The sequence below is a fragment of the Leucopleurus acutus genome (genome assembly GCF_964270905.1).
Source record: "Leucopleurus acutus genome assembly, chromosome: 1".
Taxonomy (NCBI): domain Eukaryota; kingdom Metazoa; phylum Chordata; class Mammalia; order Artiodactyla; family Delphinidae; genus Leucopleurus; species Leucopleurus acutus.
In genome coordinates, this window is record NC_139142.1 from 126,422,818 (window position 1) to 126,450,537 (window position 27,720).

Consider the following 27,720-nt stretch of genomic DNA (forward strand, 5'->3'; position numbering starts at 1 on the left):
CTTGATGTTATTTCTACACCTCAACTGCTTGTAATACCCTTTACTAAAGCTGGAAGAGCTTGGAATGCCTCACTAAGTAATCTCTAAACATAGTCATTTTTCTTCTTGTATTGTTTATTTGCCTTGAGAGCTCTCAAAGGACCAGCTTCTAGTCTCCCCTTTCACGTTCTTGCTATAGTAGTCATCAGCGATTTGTATCAGGGATTCTATAGCCCTGTCTCTTGGAAGCATATCAAAACAGATACAACAGATGACGTTTCTTGGTTGGCAGTTAAGAGAAAATAGGACCAAGCTAACATGCTATACAATGAAAGGTTAAAAGTTTAGAACCTTTTACAGAAATTAAAAGAACAAAAAAATTCCCCAAAACTTTAAAAAATGAGACTGAGAGACTGAAAATTAGACCAAAGAATTGAGAATAAAATTAAAGGCTGTGCCCCCAGATTCTGCAGTAAATTGATGAGGTTAAGAGCTACCTTTTCCAAAAGGTCATACTTTGAATGAATAATGAACTATTTATTTCTCTCAGAATTAACCAAGAGAGAATAGACAAGCATAAAATTTATGGGCACTTAACTCTAGAAGCAAATTGGTTTAAGTGGAAGAAAACCTGAATAATGTGATTGGAATTCATAGTCTCCATATGGGTTACACTGTTTTGCATTGAAAAATGCTGAGTGAAAATACTTACTAAAATATGGGTTTTGCTATTATATTTGGCTGTAAATATGTTTAATTTATTTTAAATACTTGGGAGAAGAACTGGGATAGTCCTGTGGAATCCAGGAAACTGTAGAGAGAGACTGTTAAACATGGGTTTTAGTGTTTCCTTCTCTCAAATCAGTGCTGTGAAAGCTGAGTTGTAGTGTAAACAGCACTGTCCTGGGTATCACAGGATCTACTATTGACACTACTTTGAACTTGCTACTTAATCTTGGACGTGATATTTTATCTTGTGGGTAAACTGGTTGATATCCAAATTTCCTTCCACCTTTAAAATTTTTTTATTTTTTGAATAATATTGTGAATAGGAAAGATAGGTTTCCTGTTTCGATTTTGAAGTAGGGATTTTATATCTTAGAGGACAATACTAGTTGATACTGGATTATTTTCTTTCAGAGCCTTGAGTTACTGTGTGATAACATGTTATTTCTTAATATACATTAAATGGTGCCTTTGTACCTTACTTCCCTTTCAAGCTTTCAGTGTTTTTCTACTTGAGTACTGAATAGGATTTTAGGAGAAGAGACCATAATAATATATCCAAACATTTATATATTTCATGTTCCTGAAATTAAGTTTACCTTTAGAGATGGACTTCAAAGCAAATCTTGCTTTTCTTTTTGCTATTTGATCTATAGGTCAAATGTGAAATGCAGTTTTTTATTCTTAATTTGTTTTTTCAGTGTATGTTATGTACAGTGAAAAGTTAAATTGATTTTATAGTAGTTTTCTATTATAAAAATCCAGATTAATCTCCAGATATCCCATACAGCCATACGCACGCGAACACACACACACACACACACACACACACACACACACACACACACACACACACACACACACACACACACACACACACACACACACACACACACAATTTTTTTCCCTGCCTGGCTACTGAGTGATCTGATAGAACAGTGATTTACTGTCCTCCTTTCTTTTTGTTCCCGGTGAAATCTACTCTTCCAATAACTTTTTTCCTTTATCCTAGTCATGATTCTGTGTTAGTCAAGATGTTATATTTTATTTACAATTTCAAACCATTTATTTCTCCCCTGAACTCTTCTCATCAGGGAGAGACATTTATGGTTATCTTTGAAGCTGTCCTCAGCACTCCTTTATAGGAAGATTGTCAACTTTCTGAGTTTTATTATTAAATACCTTTTACCACCTTGACCATGTTTTTCATAATCATGAGTATAGATGGATACAATTTTGTTAATAAGAATCTCAGTTGAACAAAGTACTTAATTCTCGTTAGTATTTTAATACAGTGAGTTTTTAAAATTTAGAAATAAATAATGATATTGGCCAAAAGCTAGTTTTGACACATTGTTAGTAAAATTAAGTCAGTTTAAGCTTTAATGAAATTGCAGATGCCTTTGTAGAAATTATGTGAATGACATTTATTTAGACTTTACTATATTGTATAAATAACACACTTCCATCACGGAAAACCTCATTTAATAAATAATTTGATTTTACATTAATGATAGAAAAATTTTTAATTTTACTTTTTGTGGTACGTCGTGATAAAAAGGTATCTAAAAACTGCAAAATGGGGGGCTTCCCTGGTGGTGCAGTGGTTGAGAGTCCACCGGCCGATGCAGGGGACACGGGTTCGTGCCCCGGTCCGGGAAGATCCCACATGCTGCGGAGTGGCTGGGCCCGTGAGCCATGGCCGCTGAGCCTGCGCGTCTGGAGCCTGTGCTTCGCAACAGGAGAGGCCACAGCAGTGAGAGGCCCGCATACCGCAAAAAAAAAACTATAAGGGAGAAAGAATAATTTTTTTGTAGTACTGTAAGCAGTATTTAGCATATGAACTCTATTAATACTGTATTACTATGCATTTTAGTGTACAAGATTGGCTATACAGATTCATGAAGGTTGAGATCAATATTTATTTAACAACTTTTCAAAAAAAACTATAAGGGAGAAAATAATTTTTTGCAGTACTGTAAAGCAGTATTTAGCATATGAATTCTATTAATACTGTATTACTATACATTTTAGTGTACACAATTGGCTATACAGAATCATGAAGGGTTGAGATCAATATTTATTTAACAACTTTTCAAGGAGAATTTTTTCTCTTTATACTTTTTGCCTAATAGGTCCTGACTTTAATTTTGATGAAGATACCATTCTGCTCTAGTAACCTTGATGCATAAGTGAGTTCCACTGGAATTGTGTGGCTAAGAGGCCACATACTTCTTTTCAGTGTTTCACCCTATGCCCATTTTCAGAAGTAAGAAAAGTCACTACAGCAGAACTCTTTCTAGTGTGTCTTCCCTGTTTTTCCCAAAACCACCAGAAAAGTAGCCTCATAGCGTACAGGTGGTTGGTTGAGTTTCCGGTTATCAGAACTACCCACAGCACCGTTGACCTACTCCCCACCTGTGCAGAACAAAAACACACACGTGAACAGATAAATGCATCATCATGATTGAATAGCGCTTCTATTTTCAGAAATTTGTGAAAGTGGTGATTGAATTTAAAGCACCAGAGACTGAAAGGAGCGATTAATCTCAGATAATTTAGACATGGGCAGAGGTATAATTAATTAATGACTTTGTCCCCTCCCTCCCTTATTTTTTATTCTTTCCTACAAATGAATGTTTTCTATATTTGACCTTTGTAACCAGGCATAAAGGCCAGAGAATATCATGATTTTTCTTATTTTCTACAGTGTTAATGATTTATTCTAGTTTCAGATTCCTCCTCAACCCCCCCCTCTTTAGAAGGCAGTGATTAAGAGCACATACTCTGGGGCCAGACTACCTGGGATGAATCCCAGCTCTGCCACTTACAGCATGTGTGATTCTTGTCCAGTTACTTAAATTTACTGTACCTCAGTTTACTCATCTGTGAAATGGGGATAATAATAATTACTTTACAAGGTTGTTGTGAGAATTAAATGAGATACATGTACAGTGGGCAGTGCTTAGATCAGTGTCTGGTACATAGTGAGTGTTCTATAAGTGTTGGCTTTAATCTTATATATGTCAGAATTTATCAACTAGATTTATTTGTAACAAACCAGCTTAAATGAATGAATACATTTGCAAATGTGCTGCATTCTAAGTGTAATGAATAAGAATTGTTTTCTGATTCAGTCATGCTTATTAATACTATACTTTTACTTCTTTTATATTTGTAAAGGACATAAATAAAATTGATTTCCTTTCCCCTGCAATTTCTTTCTTGGGAATGCAGAAGTCTTCTGAGAAACTTTGATATAAAAGTTTTTGTCTGTATAATGCTTTATATATAATGAATGCTCTGTATGTGTTTGCTGAATATAATCAGATTGAGGAAGAATCATTAGATATACTAGATTAATTGCATTTGTAGTTATAGGAGGGGAAAGAACCGAAATTGATACAAGCTGGTGAAGCTTGAAGTAGGTGGTGGTGGTATTAATTAATGGTTATAGGGCTTTCTTCTGTGCTTACAAATTATTGCCCTGATTGATGACACTGCTTAGTGAAGCATTTTATTTAAGATCACAGCCTCTGAAGAGTTGTGCTCTGTGACCTTGGACAAATTACATAACCTCTTTGTGCCTCAGGTTTCTAATCTCTATAATTATAATAATCTTACAGATACTTTGTAGGATTTTGGTAAAGATGGAGTACAATAATAGCTGTGAAGTATTTCATTTATTGATACAATAAATGAAAGCTGCTGTTACTATTATTACCACCATTGTTATTTTCTCCAAATATCTAATATTTTATTATGTATTTTCATGCTTATATTTCCTCATGTACAAATTCTGTTTCAAAAATATTGTCTGATCATTTTAGTTTACGGAAATTCCAAGGGGCCATGTCATCTTGGTTTTCCTGCCCTTTTAAGCTCTGCTACCCAACCTAGGCCAAGCTCACAGTGCCGAAGTACCGTTGCAGTTTATACCCTGGGCAAGGGGTTATGAGAGGGCTCATAGGAAAGAGAAGTCTTTCTGTTGATACTCTTTCCTACAATACAGAGTTTTGCATTCCTTAATTTAAAAGGTATGAGTTCACTGGTAGGTAACCACTAATAGAAATTATATTTATAGGTACCATCAATGCCCAGGAGTTGGCAGTTTAATCATAAGTATTTTCAGGTTACATATAACCCATTGTGGTAGTTATTTTTGGAAAAGGAACAACATTCAGTTGAGTAGAGTTTGAGTGCTTATTTTTTCTAATTGCTAAATTCTACCATGGTTTTCCCTTCTCTTTATTTTATTTTTATTTTTTTTGCGATATGCGGGCCCCTCACTGTTGTGGTCCCTCCCGTTGCAGAGCACAGGCTCCGGACGCGCAGGCTCAGCGGCCATGGCTCACGGGCCCAGCCGCTCCGCGGCTTGTGGGATCTTCCCGGACCGGGGCACGAACCCGTGTCCCCTGCATCGGCAGGCGGACTCTCAACCACTGCGCCACCAGGGAAGCCCCCCCCCTTCTCTTGTTTTTGTTTTTGTTTTTGTTTTGCGGTACGCGGTCCTCTAACTGTTGTGGCCTCTCCCATTGCGGAGCACAGGCTCCGGACGCGCAGGCTCAGCGACCATGGCTCACAGGCCCAGCCGCTCCGCGGCATGTGGGATCTTCCCGGACAGGGGCTCGAACCCGTGTCCCCTGCATCAGCAGGCAGACTCTCAACCACTGCACCACCAGGGAAGCTCCCCCCCTTCTCTTTATAATATGGTTTGCAGAATGAAACAATCTTGCTCGTGTTGCTCTTCCTTCCCTCCCCATTTTGCAATATTCAAATTTTGAAAGGTAGAAGAATTTTCAAAACTAGAAGGTGTTTTATTTATATCCAGTCCTTTTAGTTCGTAGAGGAGGAAACTTAAGAGAGTATGAGATTTGGCTAGGTTGAGATGTGTGCTGTTGATACAAAATACACATGAGATTTGGTCAGAAAGTTTGCCTAGTTAATGACAGACTCTGGCCTAGAACTCACATATTCTGAATTCTGTGCTAGTATTTTTAACCCCCTTACCTTAGAATTTCCCAACTCAAAGAATATCTTAAATTTTCTGCCATATACTGAAGGAATGGGAGGAGAGAGAGGACAAAGGTGAAAAAAGAAGAGGATCTGCAGTTGATAAAGAGGGCATTGGACATTATTTGATTTTTTTAAAAATTTGCCTGGCAGGTATAGTGTGTCATGAGGCAGAATAGTGTACAATTTAAGAGCTTGAATGTTGAAATCAAGATGCCTGTGCTGTTTCTGGCACTCCTATTTCTTAGCTGTATGACTCTAGGCACGTTGCTTCTCTTTGCCTCAAACATTTTTTTGCTTTTCCCTTTTGCACTGGTTGTGGGGGCCGGAGGTGGTGGATACTAATAATAACTACCTTACTGAAGTTCCGGACTTAGGCCTATTAGTGGAGAAGGGGAAAACCAGTTATGTGGTGATGAGTTGGCTTTAAAATACTTAGCTTAGCTGCTGTGTATGACTCAGCACAAAATAATCTCAGGGACTTTCTGTTAAGGGATAAATAGTTGATATGTTTTGAGTTCTTTCATTGTAAACATACTGTGTGACTTGTGCTACCTGTTGCAGTGAAGGGATATGAGGGTACAGTTTATTTAAAAAGCACCAGCAGTGGTCATTTCTCAGATCAGCTGTCAGGAATACATGTGGATGGCAGCCTGAAAGACCAGATCAGGTAGAAAAATGAAAATATTAGGGTACAAGGATTCAGAATTTGTTCTAGATTTCTGAGAGTCATACATAAAGCCATAGATTAGGTACTTGGGTTAAAGGAAACAAAAATAAATAAAAATTCAACTAGAGTAAACATAGAGCTTTCAGATTCTATGGACACTAAAATGAGTCCGAATGGTTATCTGTATCCATTTAATGTTACTTCTCTAATAACTCTGGACTATTTCTGTCAGATGTGGCTAAAGGGATCTTTAATTTTGCTTAGTGCTCTCTCCATTCTTAGCAAGTATTCAATATCTGTTCCTTCATATATATGGAAGAGTTTGGCTAATAACCACTTTGAAGTTTGATGGATAGCAAGTTGGAGATGGCATAATAGGGGCTTAATTCCCTTCACATGTTATCTATGCAAAACAAACAGAGGTCATTCTGACTCCAGAAAGGGTTATACTGGGTGGAGTTTTGAGAGAACCTGGTGTGTAGTTCATTTACATTTGACAGTAGGGGCCTTGGGAGTACCTAGGAGCAGAGAGAACATGTTGTTTTCTTCTCCCAGCAGAGCACAGTGGCATGAGAGCTACCCTTGTAAATAAGGATGACAGTGTTGTCTGCCTGCTTTTAAGGAACTTGCTCTTTCTGTGGTTCCCCAGTTTTACCCTGCTGAGATTTGTAGATGCACTCAGTTTCTGAAATGTCAAAAGTGAATAAATGTGTATCTTAGAGTTCAGGAAATATGGTTGGAAATACAAGTCATACTTACCAAGTCATCTTTATTTTAAATAAACTGTAAAACTTTAACTCTTTTAAGGCAGCAGTGAGAAGCTCTAATTAGGCAACAAATAATTAATTACCAAAGTAATTTCACTGATTACCATGAGATTACAGGAGAGGGAGAAATTAATATTAAGAAAAGACTTAATAGAATAGGAAGAGTTTGAGTAGAATATTGTAGGACAAACAATATTTGTGTGAATAAGGTTGAAAGGAAGACAGCTCTTTCTGGAAATGTAGAATGATGGGACCACAAGTTATAGAGGCACCAAAATCACAAACTTTAGAAAATAGTAAATCACCTTGCTTTGTAGGTGAATAGTGTGATAAGGCAGATAACCTTTCTGTAGAAGAAATAAAGTCTATCCTTTGAGAAATAGAGAACCAATTAAAAATAAACTTTGACACAGGGAATGGCACAAAGGGTTTTATAAATATCAATATACTGTGGTGTGAAGGATGGATCCAAACACAAGAAATTGGATAATCTGATATGATGTTACTACACAGGCCCACTTGGGATGAAATAAGACTTAGATTGGGATGATAGGATCAAGATCACAAAATATTGGAGAGAGGAGAGATGTCACAAAGGAAAAAGAAACTGGCACACTTGGTGAATGAAGAAAATATGAAATCATGTAGACTCACTACCCCCAGAGAATGATGACTCCTGAATTAAACTCCATGTGTTTTGTTTAGCCTTTGACAAGTTAGTTGTGGTTGTGTTATACAACTACCAGATTGTTTGATTTTGATAAATAGCTTCCCTTACAAATGGGAAAATCTAGTTGTGTGAATAAAAAGTAAATAAAATAGTTTTTACTCATTGTCCCGCATTTGTCAGCGTTGATGGGTCATAAAGTTCACTCCCTTAGAGCACATATTTTCTCTAGATTGTTTACTGTTTGCATTGTTTTTATTTTTGAGGGGGATAATGGTATAGGTTTTATAGCTACTAGGGGATCAAATGCAATAATTAGAAAGGACACACAAATTTTGAAATAGTATTTTATGCCTCTTGATCTCAGGTACAAAACACGAGATGAAGCAGTTAAATAGCAAAGCAAGACAGGAGGGACAGAGAATTAAAGTAAGTGTTTTCTATATATTGCATCTATGTTCCCATTAATCTCTGTTTTGTTATGTAACTGCTCCTTCTGAATGTTCTGAATGTGAAGAAAACTATGGGTAAGAAAAGGGTGTATTTTAAAGTTAGGTTCAAATAAACCCATGAGAGAAAATGTTGTTTGTTACTCTTGGTCGTATTCAAACAGCACCTGCCTATACATTGTAATCGTAATGTTTTTGGATAAGGAGAAATTGGGTTAAGATGATGTAAGCTCCTTTAAATCTCTTGCTAGCAGATATTTAAAATGAAAGAAATCACATAGCTATCAGATTGTCCACTTTCCCATTTTTTTTTTTTTTCCACTTTCCCATTTTTAAGCCAGTCAAACCTATTTTTTCAGTTTAGCCATTCAACAGGGACAATGCCTGTTGAGATGCTCTAACATAGATCTTTTGGAAAGAGCCTGTATGTCAGTTTCTCACCTCATTGTGAGTTTCATTTAACTTTGTATGCCTGTGAAATAGCATCTTTATCAGGATTGATCTTTACAATTCTCTCTTTTTTTAATCTTCTCAGTTTTGGGTCTTTAAAGTTAACAAGTGGAAGTCAAAACATAATAATCTTTGAATCTCTCTTACATCCTTTTTTGTAATTGTTGAGGATTTATTTTCTGACAGCTTTTTAAAAAAGTTATTTTCTATAAATTTAAATGTTTCTTATTCATGAGAAAATAATGGAGGGTAGATTCTGGCAGAATACATTTTTAGGCCTGCTTAGCCTGTTTTAATTAGTAACAATATTTACAACTACCATTTGTCACAATATAGTTTAAAACCTTTCACATGTTACCTTTTTTAAGCTTCATACCAGCTCATCAAGAAGCCATTTAAAAAATCCCATCCATTTTAGAGGTGAAGAAATTGAGGCTCAGAGAAGGTAGATAACTTACCAAATATTAAGCACACAAGAGTAGTAACCAGGCAGTATGATTTTAAATTACTGTCCCTTTGGACCATATCACACTTGCTGAAGTTTAAGAGAGACCGCAAAATAGTTGTTATCACTACTTGTCCAGGACTTTGACACATACTCTAGAAGTTGTAAGATGATGTCACTATCATTATTTATTATAAAAATATTATTCACATTTTATACATTAAAAATATAAGCCATGGAATGAATCAGATAAATTTGCTTCCTGGTATCACCACTGTATTTGACCTTGGAAAGGATAAAGTAACTTAATCTCTGAGCCTCAGATTTCTCATCTGCAAAGAGATTTATCTCATAAGAAGTGTGTAAGAATTAAGTAGAGGCATAAAGTATTTAGCACATACGTGTAATTTATTAAGAAGTCTATAAGTGTTCCTCTTTTTACAGTCAGTCTCATGAAAAGTTACTCCATTTTGATATAAAACCATGTTAAGAATTTTACAAGTCTTGGATGCTCCTTAGAAAGACAGCTGTTTTGAATTCCTGGAGTATGTCCTGAACAAGATGGGGGACCTGTTGCAGTTTTTAAATGCACACCAAGAGGTCCTATAAGTCAGGAAAAGTTAATTATGTTTATAAAATTGAAATTATTGGAAAAGTTCATTACAGATGAACAGATCTTGGGATTTGGAGATTATTGGGAAAAATAAAATTGGCCAATCCAGGTTCTTATGAACGTAGATTCTTATTAATCTACATTCTTATGACAGAATGTAGATTTTAAAAGAGGAGGCTTCAGTTAATTCCTCAAATCTGTTTGAAAGCTATCTACCTCACAAGGTAGTGATCCTCAATGAGCTTATGTATGTCAAAGGCTTAGCATGATCAACTAATGTCAGTTCCTTTTGTGATGTACTTTTGTTATATATTCTAACATTTTTATTCTGAGAATAAGAAGCTTGGACTGTTTTCCTTCAACATATTGAACAGATACTTAATCCTTTGTGCTGTCAAATGAAGTAATTATTTTCATGTGGTTTTATATCATTATCAATCTGCTGCTTTTTGCATGGAGCAATCATGTTCCTGGTGTATAGTATAGGAAATTATTTAGTAATTGAGCAGTGAAATACCACCTGTACTGAACCAAATGTCTTCTCTGCATTGGTGATACCATGAAATCTTATTAAGTTTAGACTTTTCTGAGTTCTTGTTCTGTAAATATTTCTTCATTTTCCAGTAACCCTACCTTGCTCTCTTAGATCACTTTTCCTCAGTATCTTCCTTCCCAGTTTAGAATTTTACAGTCGTCTCTTGGGTGTCCATATTTTAGTTTGTGCGCTGTTCACATGAAAATCCTTTTTTCTCCCACTTTTGTTTTACTTATGAAGCACTTATTGAGATTTCACTATTTTCTAGTCACTGGCATTAGTTGGGCAGAATGAAAATGAGCAGTCCACATTTCCTGGGCAAAAGGAGTGTTCCTTCTCATGAGAAAAACAGATGGTTATACCACAGAATGATAAAAGTTGTAGTAATGAAGGCCCAGGGAGAGTAGAAGCACAAAAATATAAGCAATACTTGGTTATAAAACCTCCAGGGCATATCAAGTGAAAATGATGTTTTGTAATACAAAGAACAGAGGACTGATGAGTTACTTATTCTGGACTTAATTCCTAACATGTAAAACAAAAATTTTTGAACACTATCAGAGTTTCTAGAACTGGGCTCAATAGGTTATTAATAAACAATATATAAATACAGAGCTCTGTGGTCCAATATATTTATGTATTATTGAGTTAAAGAAAATTAGATTTCCTTGTTGGTATTAGGTGTCTCAGTTTTTAATATTATTGTAAATTATAAATCTTTAAGAAAGGAATAGAATATACTTCTTCTCACATTTTTTTTTCCTACCGTGGAATCCTTCTGTGTTACATATGAATTGTTTGACTGATAGTAACAGTCTCAAGAAATAGTAAATTAGACAGTTTATATACTTAACTATTAATTTAGATCCGTGATCCATCGCACGTTCAGTTTTGGTTAAGTATAAAGTCAGGGTCAAAATTGATTTTTTTTTTTTTTTTTTTGGCATAAGAGTATCCAGTTTTGTTGGCACTGTTTGTTGAAAAGATTGTCCTTTTCCCCACTGAATTCCCGTTATCTCTGTTGAAAATCAATTAACTGTGTATGTGAGGATCAATTTCTGAACTCTCTGTTCTGTTCCATTGATTATTTTTAAACCTTTACATCGATACCATATTATCTTGATCACTGTACCTTAAAATACATCTTGATATCAAGTAGTGTAAGTCATCCAACCTTAATTATTCTGTTTCAAAATTGTTTTTCCTATTCTAGGTACATTACATATACACTGAAACATTTTCAACCAGCATATCTGTTTCTAGAAAATCTTCTGGGGCTTTAGTTGCATAGACTCTCATCAGTTTAAGGGGAATTGATATTTTGGCAATGTGGAATCTTCTGATCAGTGACTATGGTATAACTTTCTCTTAAGTCGTCTTTAATTCCTGTTAGTAATGTTTTATAGTTTTCAGTGAACACATATTACACATCTTTAGTTTATCACGAAATAATTTTTGATGCTGTTATAAATGTAAATTTCTGGTTGTTCATGCCTTATATAAAAACTATAATAAGTTTTGGTATATTGACCTTATATCCTGCACCTTGCTAAACTCACTTGCTGTAGTAGTTTTTTTGTACATGCTGGAGGATTTTCTGTGTGGATAATGAGAATTTAACTTTTCTTTTCCAATCTGGATTTTTCCCCTTTATTGAATTGGTTATGATTTCTTGTACAGTGTTGAATAGAAGTGATAAGCGCGGATAGCTTTGCCCTGTTCTTGATGTTGGAAAAACAACCAGTCTTTGGCCATTAAGCGTGACATTAGTTATACGTTTCATTCATGTGATTTATTAGATTGAGGAAATTTCCTTTTATTCCTAATTTGTTGAGAGTATTTATCAAAAATGGGTGTTGGATTTTATTAAAATAATTTTTTTGCATCCATTGAGGTGGTCATATGGATTTTCTTTTGTAGTGTGTTACTGTGGGATTATATTTATTACTATTTTTAATTTTAAACCAACCTTGCATCCCTGAGATAAATAGCACTGGATTACTATGTGTTGTTCTTTCATATATTGTTGAATTCAATTTGCTAAAATGTTGTTAAGAATTTTTATGTTTGAGTAATACTGATCTGTATGATTTTTTTTTCCTTGTACTGTCAGTCAGAATTTGATGTCATGATAATAGTGGCCTCAAAGAATGAGTTGAGAATTATTACTTCCATTTTAATTTTTTGACAGAATTTATGTAATGTTGGTATTATTTCCTCTTTAAATATTTGGTAGAATTTACCAGTGAAGATATGTGGGCCTAGAGTTTTCTTTGAGAGATGGTTTTTAATTTTAACTTTATTAGTAGATAAGAACTATTCAATTTTTTTCTTGAGTGAGCTTTGTTAGTTTGCGTATTTTAAGAAATATATCCATTTGTCCATTTCATCTAAGTTGAATTTATTGGCATAAAGTTGTTCATAATAATTCTCTATTACCTTTTAAATATTTATATTAGTTATCTCTTGCTATAATAACAAATTACTGCAATTTAGTGGCTTAAAATAGTACACATTATGGACTCACAGTTTCTGTGGGTGAGGAATTAGGTATAGCTTAGCTTGGTCCTTTGTTTCAGGGTCTTTTATAAGACTGTAAGCAAAGTACTTGCCAGAACTGAAAGACTGATTGGGGAAGGATCTGCTTCCAAGATCATGTGTTTTTTGGCAGGATTCAGTTCCTTTTGGTTTGTTGAACTAAGGATCAAAGTCCCCTGTTGGCTGGAAGCTGCCCTCAGTATCTTGCCAGTTGGGCCTTTCTGTCATGGCAGCTTACTTCATCATAGCCATCAAGGGAAGAGGGGTCTGCTAGGAAGATAGAAGGCACAGTATTATGAAGCCTAATTATGGAAATGGCATCCCATCACTTTTGCAATATTCTTTTGATTGGAAGCAAGTCGCTTAGGCCAGGTCACACTGAAGAGGAATGGCTTATATAGGGGTATGAATACCAGAAGACATAGATCATTGAGGGCCTTCTTAGAGTCTACCTGGCACAGCATTTGTAGGATCTGTAGTTAAAATCCCTACCTCATTCCTGATATTGGTGAATTGTTTCTTTTTCCTCCTGATCAGTATGGCTAGAGGCTTACCTCTTTTACTGACATTCTCGAAGAACTAGTTTTTGTTTCTTTGGTTTTCTCAATTGTTTTTCTGCTTTCAGTATGTTTGACTTCTACTCTTACCTTTACTTTGAGTTTAGTTTGCTCTTTGTTTTTTAGTTTCTTAAGGTGGAAGTCGTGGTCATTGATTTGAGATCTTTCATCTTTTCTAACAGGCATTTAGTACTATAAATTTTCCTCTGACCATGGTGTTACCTGCATCCCACAATTGTTCCTATTTTCTGTTTTCATTTCATTCAGTTCAAAATACTTTATAATTTTATTACTGAATGAATCAGATCCCGCCACTTCCCGCTTACAAAATCAGTTGCAAACTTACAAACAGTAGAAAAGAAAGGTGCTCTTAATCAGAATGCCAGCAATCTGGGCAGATGGTGGACTCAGCATCCCCCACAAACCACCTCCGAAGATTCTGCTCAGCCATGAAACTTTTAAAGAGAAGGAGGGAAGTAATCTCAGTTAATCGTTGAGATAGGGGGTCAGAGTCATCATCATCCCCCCACTGCTCGCAGGCTGGTTGACTTCTTGTGATCTTCCTCTAGATGTTATCTTGTTCACACAGTTTGTTCAGGAGATGACTGAAGGGGAAGCTAAGGGAGAGATCTGGTCATCTTCATTTCTACATTTCATTGCTTATTCTTCATTTCTTTTTCTTTGATCTATGGAAGGAACTGACAAGTTAGACAAGGTATTGTGTGTTAAAAGATTTGAAAGGTGTGCTTGGGCCAGAAATGAGTAGAGCATGGTGGCACCTGGTTTAAAAGTTAGTTACAATATAGCTTTGCTAAAGTGACAAGAAAAGGGGCTTCCTGCTGAGGGTGGTTTCCTGCAAAGAGCTGCTTACAAATCCCCACTTGTCAGAACATCATTTCATTTCCGTGGGGTTAGGGGTGAAGGTCTGTCTTGTAACTTCTTCATGCTGACATAGAGTGCTATATTCTCAGAGTGGAGGGTGTCAGCATGGGTCTGTAGCATCTCTGCTGATGATTTTAGTTGTCTGCTTATATATACGGGTGAAGAAAGCTACAATTACTTTGATGCCCACAAAGAAATAGATTATTATGAGCAATAATGTTAATCCCATTCTCTTGAGGCTAGTTCTTGGAATTGTGCTAGCCATAGATTCAATATTGCTCAAGCTGGAGCAGCTTATGTCATGGCTACAGTCTGGTCATCATGCAGTTAGCTTTTTTCCTGTGGTAGCAGTTATAGTATCTGTAAAACAATTCAGGAGTGTGCATCAGACACTGAGTCTGTGACTCTGTTGTCATAATCATTAACTGCTCAGTTTTGTACTTGGGACTGGGGTGGGGGTGGGGGGGTCCTGCTCTGTTCCAATTTTCCTATTGCTTTCTTCCTTGACCCTTGGGTTATTTACAGTTATATTGTTTAATTTTGAAATATTTGGAGATTCTGTAGATATGTTTTTATTATTGATATTTAATTTATTCCATTGTAGCCAGAGTACATGCTTTAGTTCTTTGTGTAAATCTGTATTTCTGTCTGGTGTTATTTTCCTTTTGACTGAAGAACTTCCTTTAACATTCCTCATTGTGTAGGTCTGGTACTGATAAGTTTTTCATGTTCCATGTGTCTGAAATATTCTTAATTTTTTGTACAAGGTATAGAGTTCTAAGTTGCCATCTCTTTTCCTCTTCTCCTTTTTCCTTTTCCTCCTCTTCTCCCTGTCTCCTGCCTCTCCCCTTCCCCCCAGCAATCATAGGATTCACTTTGTTTCCCCTCTCTCAGGGATCACTGTCCTGCACTGACCATGTCCAGTGTCTCAAAACTCCTGCTTAATGTATTTTGTTTATTTTTTTATTGTTTCAAGTGTGAGGGTTAATCTGGTCTGTTACTCCATCTTGTCTGGAAGTGGAAGTGGAAATGTAGTTTTTAGTTAAGCTAGTCTGACAGGGACCATGGATTTGCTTCATCAGTAGGAGCCCTATGAGTAGCACGTTATAAATGAATGGAGAAGTGAAGCCAGCACTATTAGCTTTTCCTGCACAACACTGAAAGTACTGGCTTATTCAAGAGATCTTTGGAATTTTGATACCCTGTTTCACTATTGTGTAATTGCTTTCCTTATTACCAACTGTCCCCAAATATTTGCCTACTGATACTTTGTAATCAGAAACCAAAAATATGTTCTTTAATATAGTAATATTAGATATCTGCCACTGACTAGCTGTGTGATCTTAGGTCTGCCCCTTGACTTCCCTGAATCTTTTTTCCTTGTCTCTGAAATAAGTCCTCTGTCATAAATAAATCATTTTCAATCAGGGTTTCCAGATTCTGAAAAGGTAGTGGTAATGAGGGGTTCATGATTTATTTTAAAATATAGTAAATAGTCTAATCCAGTAGTTTACCTAGTGTGTTCCAGGGACCTCTCGGTGTTCCTGAGACCCTTTTAAAGTGCTTTCAGGTTAAAACTATTTTCTTGATACTACTAAAACTTTATTTGCCATTTAAGTATTATTTTCCTGAATGTAATATGGAATTTCTAAATGCTACATGATATATGATGATGTATGCCCTGACAGTTCTTGTGTTTTTAAAATTTCTCAGGTTTAATTTCTCATATGGTAAATATCAGTGGATATGTCCCACATAAAGAAAAGCTTTTTGGTGTTCTCTATTTTTTAAGAGAAAATATTTTTTATTCAAGAGGTCCTGAAACCAAGGGATTCTGAGACCTTGAAAATGGCTGGCCCAATAGAAATTATTCTCTATTTACGTACATATTCTACTGCCAGATTTCTTGGTGCTGGAGATTTAAAAAAAAAAAATTAGTGGCTAACATTAAGTCATCTGCTGTCATAGTTTCCAAGTTTAAATCAGTTCTCTACCACTCTCTGACCCTGGGAAAGTTATTTAAATTCTCTAGGATAAAATTTCCTCATCTATGAGATGGAGAAAATATGGTATCAATATATAGTTTAAATTAACTGATATAATACCTGACAACCCTTAACACAGTGCTAGCATATGGTAGTCACTCAGTAAAAGTTAGCTGTGATGCTTATGATGCCACCAGAGGTGTGCTTATTGACATTTTTGTTTTCTGGGTATCAGCGTTTCATTTTGCCTTAGGGCATTCTTAGCAGCTCTTAATGCAGTATTTCTTCTGCCTTAATGGCACTGCTTATTCTGCTTTGAAGCTGTGCTGGCATGTTGCCATATTCTAAACTACACCCAACCCAGGAAGTTTAACTTGGAAGTTGGCAGACTGGCTTGGGCTTCTTTTAAAATATCACGGGTCATGACAACTTGTCCCTTAAACTAATAGGGAATCTAATATTAGTAATTAAGCCTTTGGAAGCTATAATGTGAAACATATGAGGCTCAGACTTCATACAAAAATTACTCCATTTATTAAAACATTTTCAGATATTGTCTCTTTCTTCTTCCAAACTGTGAGCTCCTTGAAGGCAAAGACTGTTTTATTCATCCTTGTATTCTGGCACTTAGCACGGTGCCTGATACATTACTGGCAGTAGTACTTACATATACCTATGCATTGTCACACTTCCATATGCACATTTTGACCTCTTTAATTTCATAAGTAACTAGATTAAAATGATATGAAAAGACAGGTAAAAGAAAAAAGAGGTAGTTATAGGGAAGAGGAAAACAAGAAGAAAGTTAAGAGGAGTACAGACAAGAAGATCCCCTCTCAGAAGTGTTGATAAACACACCTGTTGGCATCTACAATAGAATTTAATAGTACGCACTGAAAACATAAGAACTCAAAGCAGACAGGCAGAAAAAAGAGAAAAATCAATTTAAGTTACTGCTATGAATGAAATTGTCACATTGGATTAAGTAGATGATAATTCAGTTTCTGCCACTATTAGCCATGATATCTAAGCAGCACATCTCCCGATCTCTCTTAGGAGGTATATAAAAGAAGACTGGTAGTACTGTGAACTAGTACTGATTATCAAAGAAATGCTGGTCTCCTATTTTTCTCAGTATCTGAAAATTTTATATGATGTGCAAATGTACTTATCTAATCTTATATTTTTGTAAGTATCAGAAAAGTTTGTACTGGGTGCAAATATAGTAAAACAGTATCAATTTAGACTAAATGTCTGAATTACTGTATAATTTTACTTTTAAGGAAATAACTATGTTGTTCTTTTTACTTTTAATTATGTGTATTAGCTAGAAGTATTCTAAGAAATTAATGCCACTTAAATTTCCTTGTCAATTTCATTTAACTGGATATGTAGAATACACATACACAGCCAAGTTTTTCTCTAGTAATAGATAGCTATTTGTTTGATTGCAACTTGATGAAGTTGCTGGTTTGTGTTTTATTACCATGTTACATGAAGAATACTGTCCTTAGGCAGTAGAATCATGGTCATGGAGTGAGATGCTTCCACTGAGAAGCATTCAAAACTCATACTAACTGAGGGGACAATAGATTCACCTCTGCTTCTCATACTCACTCTAGGGTGCATGCTTTTCTTAGTAGAATGAAAGAGGGGTGGAACTGTTTTTAGTACATTAATTTTTTTTCTGCTTTCTTTTTAATGAATTCACATAATTTGGTTAGATAAATATATGTATGATATGAGTAAATTATGATATCTAGACATTTGAGTAGCCACAAAAGTCCTGCTTTTAGTGATTAAAAAAAGTTGGTTTGCTCATATTCAAATCTAGTATATGTTTTTCACATTGGTGAATGAGGGCTCCCCTAAGGGGTCACTACTCAGCAGTATGTTGGAGTTACTCAGAGAGAGGCCTTGCTGGTTAGGCAACTGATGGAAAAGGAGATACTTCACGTGCTGATTCTTAAAAGCAAGGAGGTTGACAACATGCAAAAGTGAGTAATGGGTCTTTATTAAAGTGCCGTGAAAAGGGAGGGTAATGTATTTAGAATTTAATTCCTTTGATCTCCATAGCAGTAAAGGCTAATCTAGAAAAGTTTCTTTACATACAGCTTTGAAGTGTTAACATATGGATGGGAAATACAGTGATTCTAAAACTGTAGTTGTAGGATATTTATAGACAAATATAATTTTTTTATCTTTATTGGAGTATAATTGCTTTACAGTGGTGTGTTAGTTTCTGCTTTATAACAAAGTGAATCATTTATACATATACATATGTTCCCATATCTCTTCCCTCTTGCGTCTCCCTCCCTCCCACCCTCCCTAATAGACAAATATAATTTTTAAAATGCTTTCTTAAATTAAGAAAGAGAAGATTTGTCAGAAATATTTTAAATGCTTTGTCAAACAAAAAAATTCTTAAGTTAAAAATGAGGGATTGTTCAAAATCCAAGAAAAACTTGCTGAGTTCTTTCTCTAAGCTACTCATTTAGTATTGAAGTCTCTGCTAAGAGGACCAGGCTTAGTTTTCAGAAGCCCATTTGTCATTAAAAAGTCATCTCTAAAAGTTAGGTTTTGTTTATCAGATATTTTCAGAGTGGTTACACCTGCCTCTCATATCTGATGGTGATGTCTTTCTACTTTTCAAAGGAAGTCCTGACATTTCAGCTGCTACGAACTGCAAGAAAAACTGTATAGATCAGAAAATAGCGGCACTACCATCCTTTGGTATTACGTAGAAATAAAAATTTCTTTTTTGCCCTTTCTTTGTTGGAATATCCATATGGTACCTGTGGTCCTCTAACCAGGTAACCACCATGGGTTTTGAAGATCTAGGAACTGAAGAAGGGGACGATGGGTTTGTGTATAACTAATCCTTGTACATTCAGTTGCTATATCTGGATAGGTTCATTGCTGCAGAACAAATCACAAATTCCCTAAGGAAGACTAGATGCCTCATCTGATACTTTTTCTCTGGTTGAGCCTCAGGTTGAGGTTGGATTTCATTCAGGCTGTTACCCTAAAGATTTTTATCTCTGTGGGAATATATATATATATATATATATATATATTTGCAATTTTCATTGCCTAACAACTTAGGTCATTCAGATGTCCCCTTTAGTTTATTGGAATGGAGTTACACAGTTTTTCTCTAGAATTTTTCTCCCCATTTTGTTATAATGAATAATAATTCTTAACTGTAATTGCCAAGTTATTATCATAAACTCCATCTTAAGGAGGGAACTCAACTGCTGGGCCTAATGGTAGAAATTTGCTTCTAGGTTTGTTGGAGCCTCTGTTTGCATTCTCTTTAGGAATTATGTCAACATCACCGAAGATTGCTGCAGTTTATTACCACCTTGGGCAAGGGGAATGTTCTTCAGGAGGAATGAATGCCTGTACTTGATATCTACTTACCAAAGGAGATTTTCCATTTCCCATTTTGTTTGCTTTTCTCCATCACGATCCATGGGTTCAAAATGTTCTCAAAAGCTCTTTTGACTGTCCCTATTATTTTGAGCACCACTAGCCAAATTAGGTGGTTTAAAATTTTTTTTGTTTTTCTGTTTTCCTGGCTCTATTCCTTTATCACCTATGTTTGAATAAATATACTCTTCATTTTGTGTGGCTCCAGCCTATCATTGAGCCATTCAGTTCACAGTAATTCCAGGGAGGAACAATTATTTTTAGAGAGACAGCATTGCATGATGGGATGGAGTCAGACTGCCTGGGTTTAAATTCCCATCCTGCCACTTACTGTTGTATACCAGGTGAATTATGTAAAATTTCTGTGCCTATTTCATTATCTATCTACTATTATCTGGGAATAATAGTTCATGGGGTTGTAAGGATAACGAGTGAAGCCCTTAACTCAAGTTCTGGCAAGTAGTACCATTAACTGTATGCTGATGCTATTATTAATGCAGGCATAGAAAACCTTAAATCAGATAAATTGAATGAAGACTGGATTACTCCTAGAAGGAATCGCTGACCCTTCAACTATGACCCTTCAACTTATTTGTTTTCATCTTTAAGGAAATAAGTCTCGGCCAGTGGTTCAGCACCCATATGAACCAGTTAGCAAAAGAACATTGTTTCACTATTATACTTTTAATTCAGATTTACTCTTAAAAATGAGTGGCTTTAGTCATAGGGGCAGGAAGAGGTAGTGTAAGTGACGTGTGATACGTATCACCATGGCTCATTACAGAATCCAAAAGTATGGTCCTAAGTATCCTATCCTATGGTCCTAAGATATGCAGTGTTGTTTTAATCATGAACTATGAATTATTGTGTCTGTGAGTCAGATTCTAAAAATCAGCATCAGCCAACACTGTTGCCATGGCTCTAAGAGCCTATACAACACTGGGCATTAAGACAGGATACTGGCAACAAACTAAAATATCTTACTTCTGTCAAATTTTGCTGTATCAACACCTGGTGTAATGACTACAGTTTTAATTACAGAACCTTAAGATGAACTAAGGAGCCTAATGAAGATTAACTCATTTAACAAATATGTCTTGAACATTTATTATGGTGAAGGATTGCCTTTGCACCCAGGTCAGAGTATTTCAGATAAGAATGTAGCTACATAAGGGTTAATGAACTAATAAGGAAATGTAATGCTGATTGCTTTGTTTTTTGCCAACTGGAAAGTGCATCACAAATTAGGTACAGCTTGTAAGTGGACTTTGGAAGCTTTCTTTCAGAATTTTGGGGTTGTCTATGGAGAACTTTCTGATTCTGTAAGAGATTTTTTTTTCCTAAACAATAATACATTTTTATTCTAGAGAATAGTTTAGTAATATCTAGTAAATTTAAAGTTGTGTATGCTCTGAAAGCCAGTGACGTTACTCCTAGGTATTAACCCCTAAAAAGTTTCGTGTAACTTCTCATATGTGTACAGAGAGACACATTACTAAAGTGTTTATAGCAGCCTTGTTTGTAATAGTGGAAGAGCTGAATGTCATCAGAAGGGGGCTGGGTAGATAAATTGTGGTATTTTTATAAATAGAACATTATACAGTAGTGACATGTATATACCAGTGTTAATACTTTTCCAACATATATCAGCCTTACATATTGACTGTTAAGTGAGTATAGAAAAAAGTATACTATTTAGATAACATTTTAAAACATGCAGAGTGGTGCTTTGTTTAGTTAGAGAATATGCATATTTAATAAAAGTATTAAGTAATGCATGAAAATGATTTTTAAAAGAATAAGTTTAAGATAGTGTTTACTTCTGAGGGGAATTTGGGAGAATTCCACAGGGTTTTAAACTATACTGGCAATGTTTTATTTATTGAGTTGTGGATACATGGCTGTTTATTACATACATTTTTTATTACATACATTTTTATATGTTCGAACTATTTTAGAAACATTTAAAAATTGGAAGAAAATGTGTCAGAGTATTGTTTGCATTTCAGTTGAGGTAAAATGGGAGTCTTTTTTTTCTTACATAGTTGATGCTGTTTCTTTACATTTCCAATTTTCTACAATGAGGGTATGTTATTTCAATCATATTAAAGGAAAAAACTGAGAAACTATATTTTTCAGAAAAACAATAAATGGTTTTCATAGAAATTTTAGGAGATAATAGGCAAGTAAGATAAAAAATTGTAAACTTGTTACAATTTTCTAGTCTTTTTCCTATAAACTTTATGGAGGTTAAATATTATTATACTCTGTACCAATTAATTTTTGTTCTAATTTTTCCCACCTAATATTATAAAATAAATGCTTAACATATAGGACTGGTATTTTAGAAATTATTTTAAAATATACTATTGTACCGAATGTAAGAACATTGCTTTGCTCAGTGGCTGGTATCGTATCATGTCTTCTTACAGTTATTTATTGCTTCTTAATGCATGGGTTTTAATAAACTTATGTTATTCCTAGGTTTGATTTATTTGAATTGATTTCACGAATATCAGCAAATATTTTTAAATATTTATTGAGCAGTTTTATGTTCAGTCTTAATCTATTGACATACAGTAGTAGAAGATAAAAGGTTTAAAATATGTAAAATCTAAGGTTCTTTTGCAACAGATCCCATTTTATCTTTCTTTTATCTAATTTTCCCTGGTTTCATATAGTGCGTGAACAGGATAGGGGAATTATGGTTTAAAAATGTGAGCTCTGTAAGACTTAATGAGGTACTTGTGGTGCAGAAGAAGAAATAATAGCGGCTAATATTATTTTTCTGTATACCAGTCCACATGACTTACAAGATAATATAGGCTAGTTCTTCTCCAACTTTAGTTAGAGAATATGAATATGAATGAACCCCCTAAAGCTCTTCTCAAAATACGTGTTCTGATTTTTTAGGTCTAGGACGCACTCAGACAAGTGTAAAGTCAGTATGTTTGTTTAGGAGTAAGCTAAACTAACAGGTTTCACCAATTTTGCCCACTCGCCTCTAGCAACCACCAGTCTATTCTCTGTATCTGTGAGCTCTGGTTGTTTGTTTTAAGATTCCACGTATCAGTGAAATCATTAGGTATTTGTCTTTCTCTGACTTATTTCACTTAGCATAATGCCCTCAAGGACCATCCATGTTGTTGAAAATGGCAAAATTTCCTTCCTTTTATATGGCTGAATAGTATTCCATTGTCTATGTATATGCATACATACACACCACATTTTCTCCATCCATCCATCCCATCCATCCATCCATCCATCCGTCCATCCATCCATGGACACTTAGGTTGCTTCCATGTCTTGGCTATTGTATATAATGCTGCAGTGAACATGGAGGTGCATGTATCTTTTCAAGTTAGTGTTTTCATTTCCTTCAGGTAAATACCCAGAAGTGGAATTGTAGGATCATATGTTAGTTTTATTTTTAATTTTTTTGAGGAACCTCCATACTGTTTTCCATAGTGGCTGCACCAGTTTACAATCCCATCACCAGTGCACAAGGGTTCCCTTTTCCCCACATCCTTGCCAACACTTGTTATTTCTTGTCTTCAGCCATTCTAACAGGTGTGAGGTGATAACCTCATTGTGGGTTTGATTTGCATTTCCCCAATAATTAGTGATGTTGAGCACTTTTTCATGTCCCTGTTGGCCATCTGTATTCTTTCACATCCTCTGCCCATTTTTTAATAGATTGCTTGTGGGTTTGGGGTTTTGTTTTTTTTTTTTTTACAGTTTAGCTGTATGAGTTCTTTATATGATATTAACCCCTTATCAGATATATGATGTGCCAATATTTGCTCCCACTTTATAGGTGGCCTTTTCATTTTGTTGACGGTTTCCTTTGCTTTGTGCAGAAGCTTTTTAGTTTGATATAGTTTCACCACTTGTTTATTTTTGCTTTTAGTGTCAAACCCCCAAAATTATCACCAAAACCAGTGTCAAGGAGCTTACCACCTATGCTTTCTTCTATGAGTTTTATGGTCTCAGGTCTTATGTTCAAGTCTTTAATCCATTTTGAGTTAGTTTTGTAATCTTTTAATAAACCTTTTATATGTGTAGTCAGGATGTTAGTTTAGGAATAAACTAAACTAACAGGTTTTCTTCAACATTTTATATATGCTGCACTACATTTTATAGTACAATTTTTAAGGTAGTTAAAAAACACAATTGTTATAAAGTACAATCTCTAGTTTTTTATTATTATATACAGTAAACAAAATTGGTCTGCCAAATTACCTTAAACCATTGCCAAAAGCTTGTTCTCTTTGTTTACCTTTGTGTTGTTTGATAACAAACCATTCTTGGTCCAACATCAGTCCACAAACTGTACTTCGAGAAGGACTGACAGAGAGTATCAGAAATTTATTAGAAAGGAAGGACGTGTTAAAGAATCCGTGAGTGATTTTAAGTTACGTGATTTAAAACATGTTCAGTATTGTTTTGTAAACACTCCTATGAATTCTAATTAGAAGACAAAAGCATTAGTGAAGATTTTTAATCATGTGCAGTTCTAAAGTAACACGAGAAACGCACTTTTTTTATCCTTTGCCTCATGACTTATTTTTCTCCTTTAGAAAATACATAGAATTTTTTTTAAAAAACTATATATTAACATGGCCTTTTAATATAGCTTTTGCAGCCAAATGTAAAGTCAGTATGTTTGTTTAGGAGTAAACTAAACTCACAGCAAGGTTTCCTCCAAGTATTCTGTATAGTACACTGTATTTCATAGTATAATTTTTTAAGATAGATAATTTTCTAATTGAGTTTACTTTTCACTATTTTAAATTCTTGTTCTAAATGGATCATCAGTTCCTGAGCTGGAAGGAACTTATTAGCCTCTGTAAGTTTTGCCAGTTAATGGGAAGAAGGCAAAAATCTTTATATTAGAAACCATCAAAAAATATTATGTTTCTTGTCTGAATTTAGTGTCTAGTTTTGGGGAGAACCAGATAATACTTGGGGTAAAATTTTTTTAAATCAAGTGTTGTTTTCCTGTGTTCTTCCAAACATCAGTCCTTCTGGTACTGCTTATCCATAACCTTACAAACTGAAGTTGCAGCATTATTATTGATTTACATTTTTATCCTTGAATTTTATATAGAAAATAGTTACAGTATAGATGGGTTAATAATTTTGAAATAAAATAATTTATTTTACTTCCTTTTGTACTTGTAGTAGAAGAATGTTTTTACTTTTTATGTATCATGTGTTAATGGATTTATGATTTTGATGTGGTCATTGCTGGAGAAATTAACATTGAAAATCTGTAAGGAGGATTGTAGATGAATTCCAAAGACATACTCTTCTTGTAAGTTTTTATTTAAACATAAAGAGAATATAGAATTGAACACTCTAGAAGATGGAGACCTATAATATAGAAAATGTCTGCCAGAATTAAGTCTGATTGCATCTAACAGATGACATTAGCAGTTACTTGGATAAATTTGTGAATATGGTTGGCTCAACTTAGAACTGAATCTGAGTGAACTTTTTTAGATGACCCTTTGGAATCTCATGTTTAAAAGTATTTTTATGCACTTGTACTAAGCAGTATTTCATGTATCCATCATGTTTTCTGAGCATCCCTTCCACCTCTAAAAGATTTTGATTCTTCCTGTCCTCCCACCCATGGTAATGCAAGACTTGCTCTTCAGTCTGGGGTTATAGTAATTCTGCGAAACCACTTCTTAGTGTTCATAAATAAAAAGTTATCTATAGAGGTTGTTCATCCTCTCAAGAAAAACTTAAGCTCTTAGGTGTATACAGAGTTCTGTGCTGGTCTTTTTTGGAATGATAAAAAGGAATGAAACATTGTTGCCTTTTAGGAACTTGTGGATCTCCATGACAAAACCCAGATCTATCAAGAAAATTTATTATGTTTTAGCACCTGACCTATTTAAGGATAACAGAACCTTGACATATTGAATATTAAGTTGCTTTTTCATATGTAGACCTGATTCATTAATGCAGAGCATTGTTCATTTTTCATTCATTCATTAACAGATTTTACTAGTCACATACTATGTGCTTGTTAACATACTTGTCACTAGTGATAAGAGTAATGAGTGATATAGACACAGTCCCTGCTTTCAGGTAACAAACTATTGTGATTAGATCAACTCACTTGTCTTTTTCATAGGTGTATTTATTTATTTATTTATATTTTTGGCTGCGTTGGGTCTTCATTGCTGCGTGCAGGCTTTCTCTAGTTGCGGCAAGCCGGGGCTCCTCTTCATTGCGGTGCACGTACTTTTCATTGTGGTGGCTTCTCTTGTTGCGGAGCACAGGCTCTAGGCCCATGGGCTTCAGTAGTTGTGGTACGTGGGCTCAGTAGTTGTGGCTCATGGGCTCTAGAGTGCAGGCTCAGTAGTTGTGGAGCACGGGCTTAGTTGCTCTGCCACATGTGGGATCTCCCCGGACCAGGTATCAAACCCGTGTCCCCTGCATTGGCAGGCGGATTCTTAACCACTGCGCCACCAGGGAAGTCCCTCATTGGTGTATTTAACTGAAAGAGACACTTTAAAGAATTTGTTTAAAAGCTATAACTTTATTTATCTAGACATTTATTTTGCTAATCTGTCATAGGTAAATAAAGAAATACAATAAGGACACTTTTTTTTCTCTTTTAAACTTCATTTGTTATTTCTACGTATTTTTATTTTCGTTTTACTTCTAAGTGTGACCACTCATTTATATTAGGCCTCATTCAGAGCTTTCTGGCAGCTTGTGGCTATTGGCTGACTCTCTACTAGCTTTGACCACTTTGAAGCTATAGGACTTCACTATTTGGTGTGAAATCTGTGGCTCTTTGAATACCAAAAATCTGTGGTGGTTTGTTCAGTCCTGTTAGATAAGCTAGCGCCTTATTAACTTTCTTTCTGCTAGTTATTGGGTGTTCTATGGAAATATTAATTGAACCTTTATATCTGAAGCCCTGCAGCATTTTAAGGATTTAGCAGCTGAAACCTCCCATCCAACTGTCATTTGTTCTGAGGATTTGAGAAGAAGAGACATGGTGCCTGACTTTTCAGAATTTGTAAGACATAACAGTCTCTGAGATGATAGTAATGGCTAGGATATATTGTGTGCTTACTATTTGCCAGGTACTTTTCCAATTGCTACTACATACAATAACTCATTTAGTCCTTACAACAACCTGTGAGATAAATATTGTATTATTATTATTATCCCTGTTTTACAGATAAGGAAACTGAGGCAAGAAATGTTCCTTTGCTTCAAGTCACACAGCTAGTATGTGGCAAAGATGGAGTTCAGGCCTGCCAGTCTGGCTCCAAAAATTCCACATTTATCCACTATACTGTACTGTGCAATTATAATAGATAATTATGGTATAATTTAAATGGATAATTAAATAGGTAATTTCAGTAAGTGTGAGCAGTGACATGATGGAAATGCCTGCTGCTATGGGAGCTCAGAGTGAGTTCACCCAATTTGGTAGGGTCAGGGAAAGTGTTTCTGAGAAAGTAAATCTTTATTGAAAGAGCCTTCCTCCCCATCCCTTTTTAGCTATTGAAAAGAATTGTAAAGAATATTTTAAAATAGAATTAGACAGTGGTTTTCAAACAAAGAAATAGCCACATAGGTTGGAAAAAACATGTCTTTTCTCAACTTGGGAGCGTTCTCTGGTGATTACGCCATATTTATTGGTTGGGTGAAATAAATTTTTTAAAAGCTATTTAAAGAATTAGGCAACAAAAAAAGTTACTGTAATTTTGAGGAGACAAACAAGAGGAGAGCACTATTATGTAAATAATACTAGGTGCTTTTGTTTTGTTTTTGATAGAACAAAAGATTGGATTGATAATGTGCAGTGTAAATTAGTTTAAAAATGGCAACAGCTTTGATTGATTAGAGTCTTTTGTCATATTGTAGCAAGGATTAAAGTTTCTAAATTCTGTACTGTAAAATGAACATAGAGAAAAGTATGAAATACATTTTATAGAACATATTTCATAATATCAAAGCTTTTATGAAGTGTTATG

At 35.1% G+C, this 27,720-nt stretch overlaps 1 protein-coding gene across 4 annotated transcripts in view; it reads left to right on the plus strand.

Moving 5' to 3' along the window:
* The window catches only part of TCF12 (transcription factor 12), a 383,916-nt gene that overhangs the window by 151,983 nt on the left and 204,213 nt on the right, over nucleotides 1-27,720 (plus strand). Inside the window, exon 3 of one of the 4 annotated variants that reach the window (XM_082846533.1) lies at nucleotides 8,190-8,251. The exons of the other annotated variants lie outside the window; for them this stretch is intronic. Within the exon in view, the coding sequence (XP_082702659.1) occupies nucleotides 8,204-8,251 (48 nt within the window). The 5' untranslated portion in view covers nucleotides 8,190-8,203. The remainder of the gene's footprint in view (nucleotides 1-8,189; nucleotides 8,252-27,720) is intronic. 4 annotated transcript variants of the gene reach the window in all.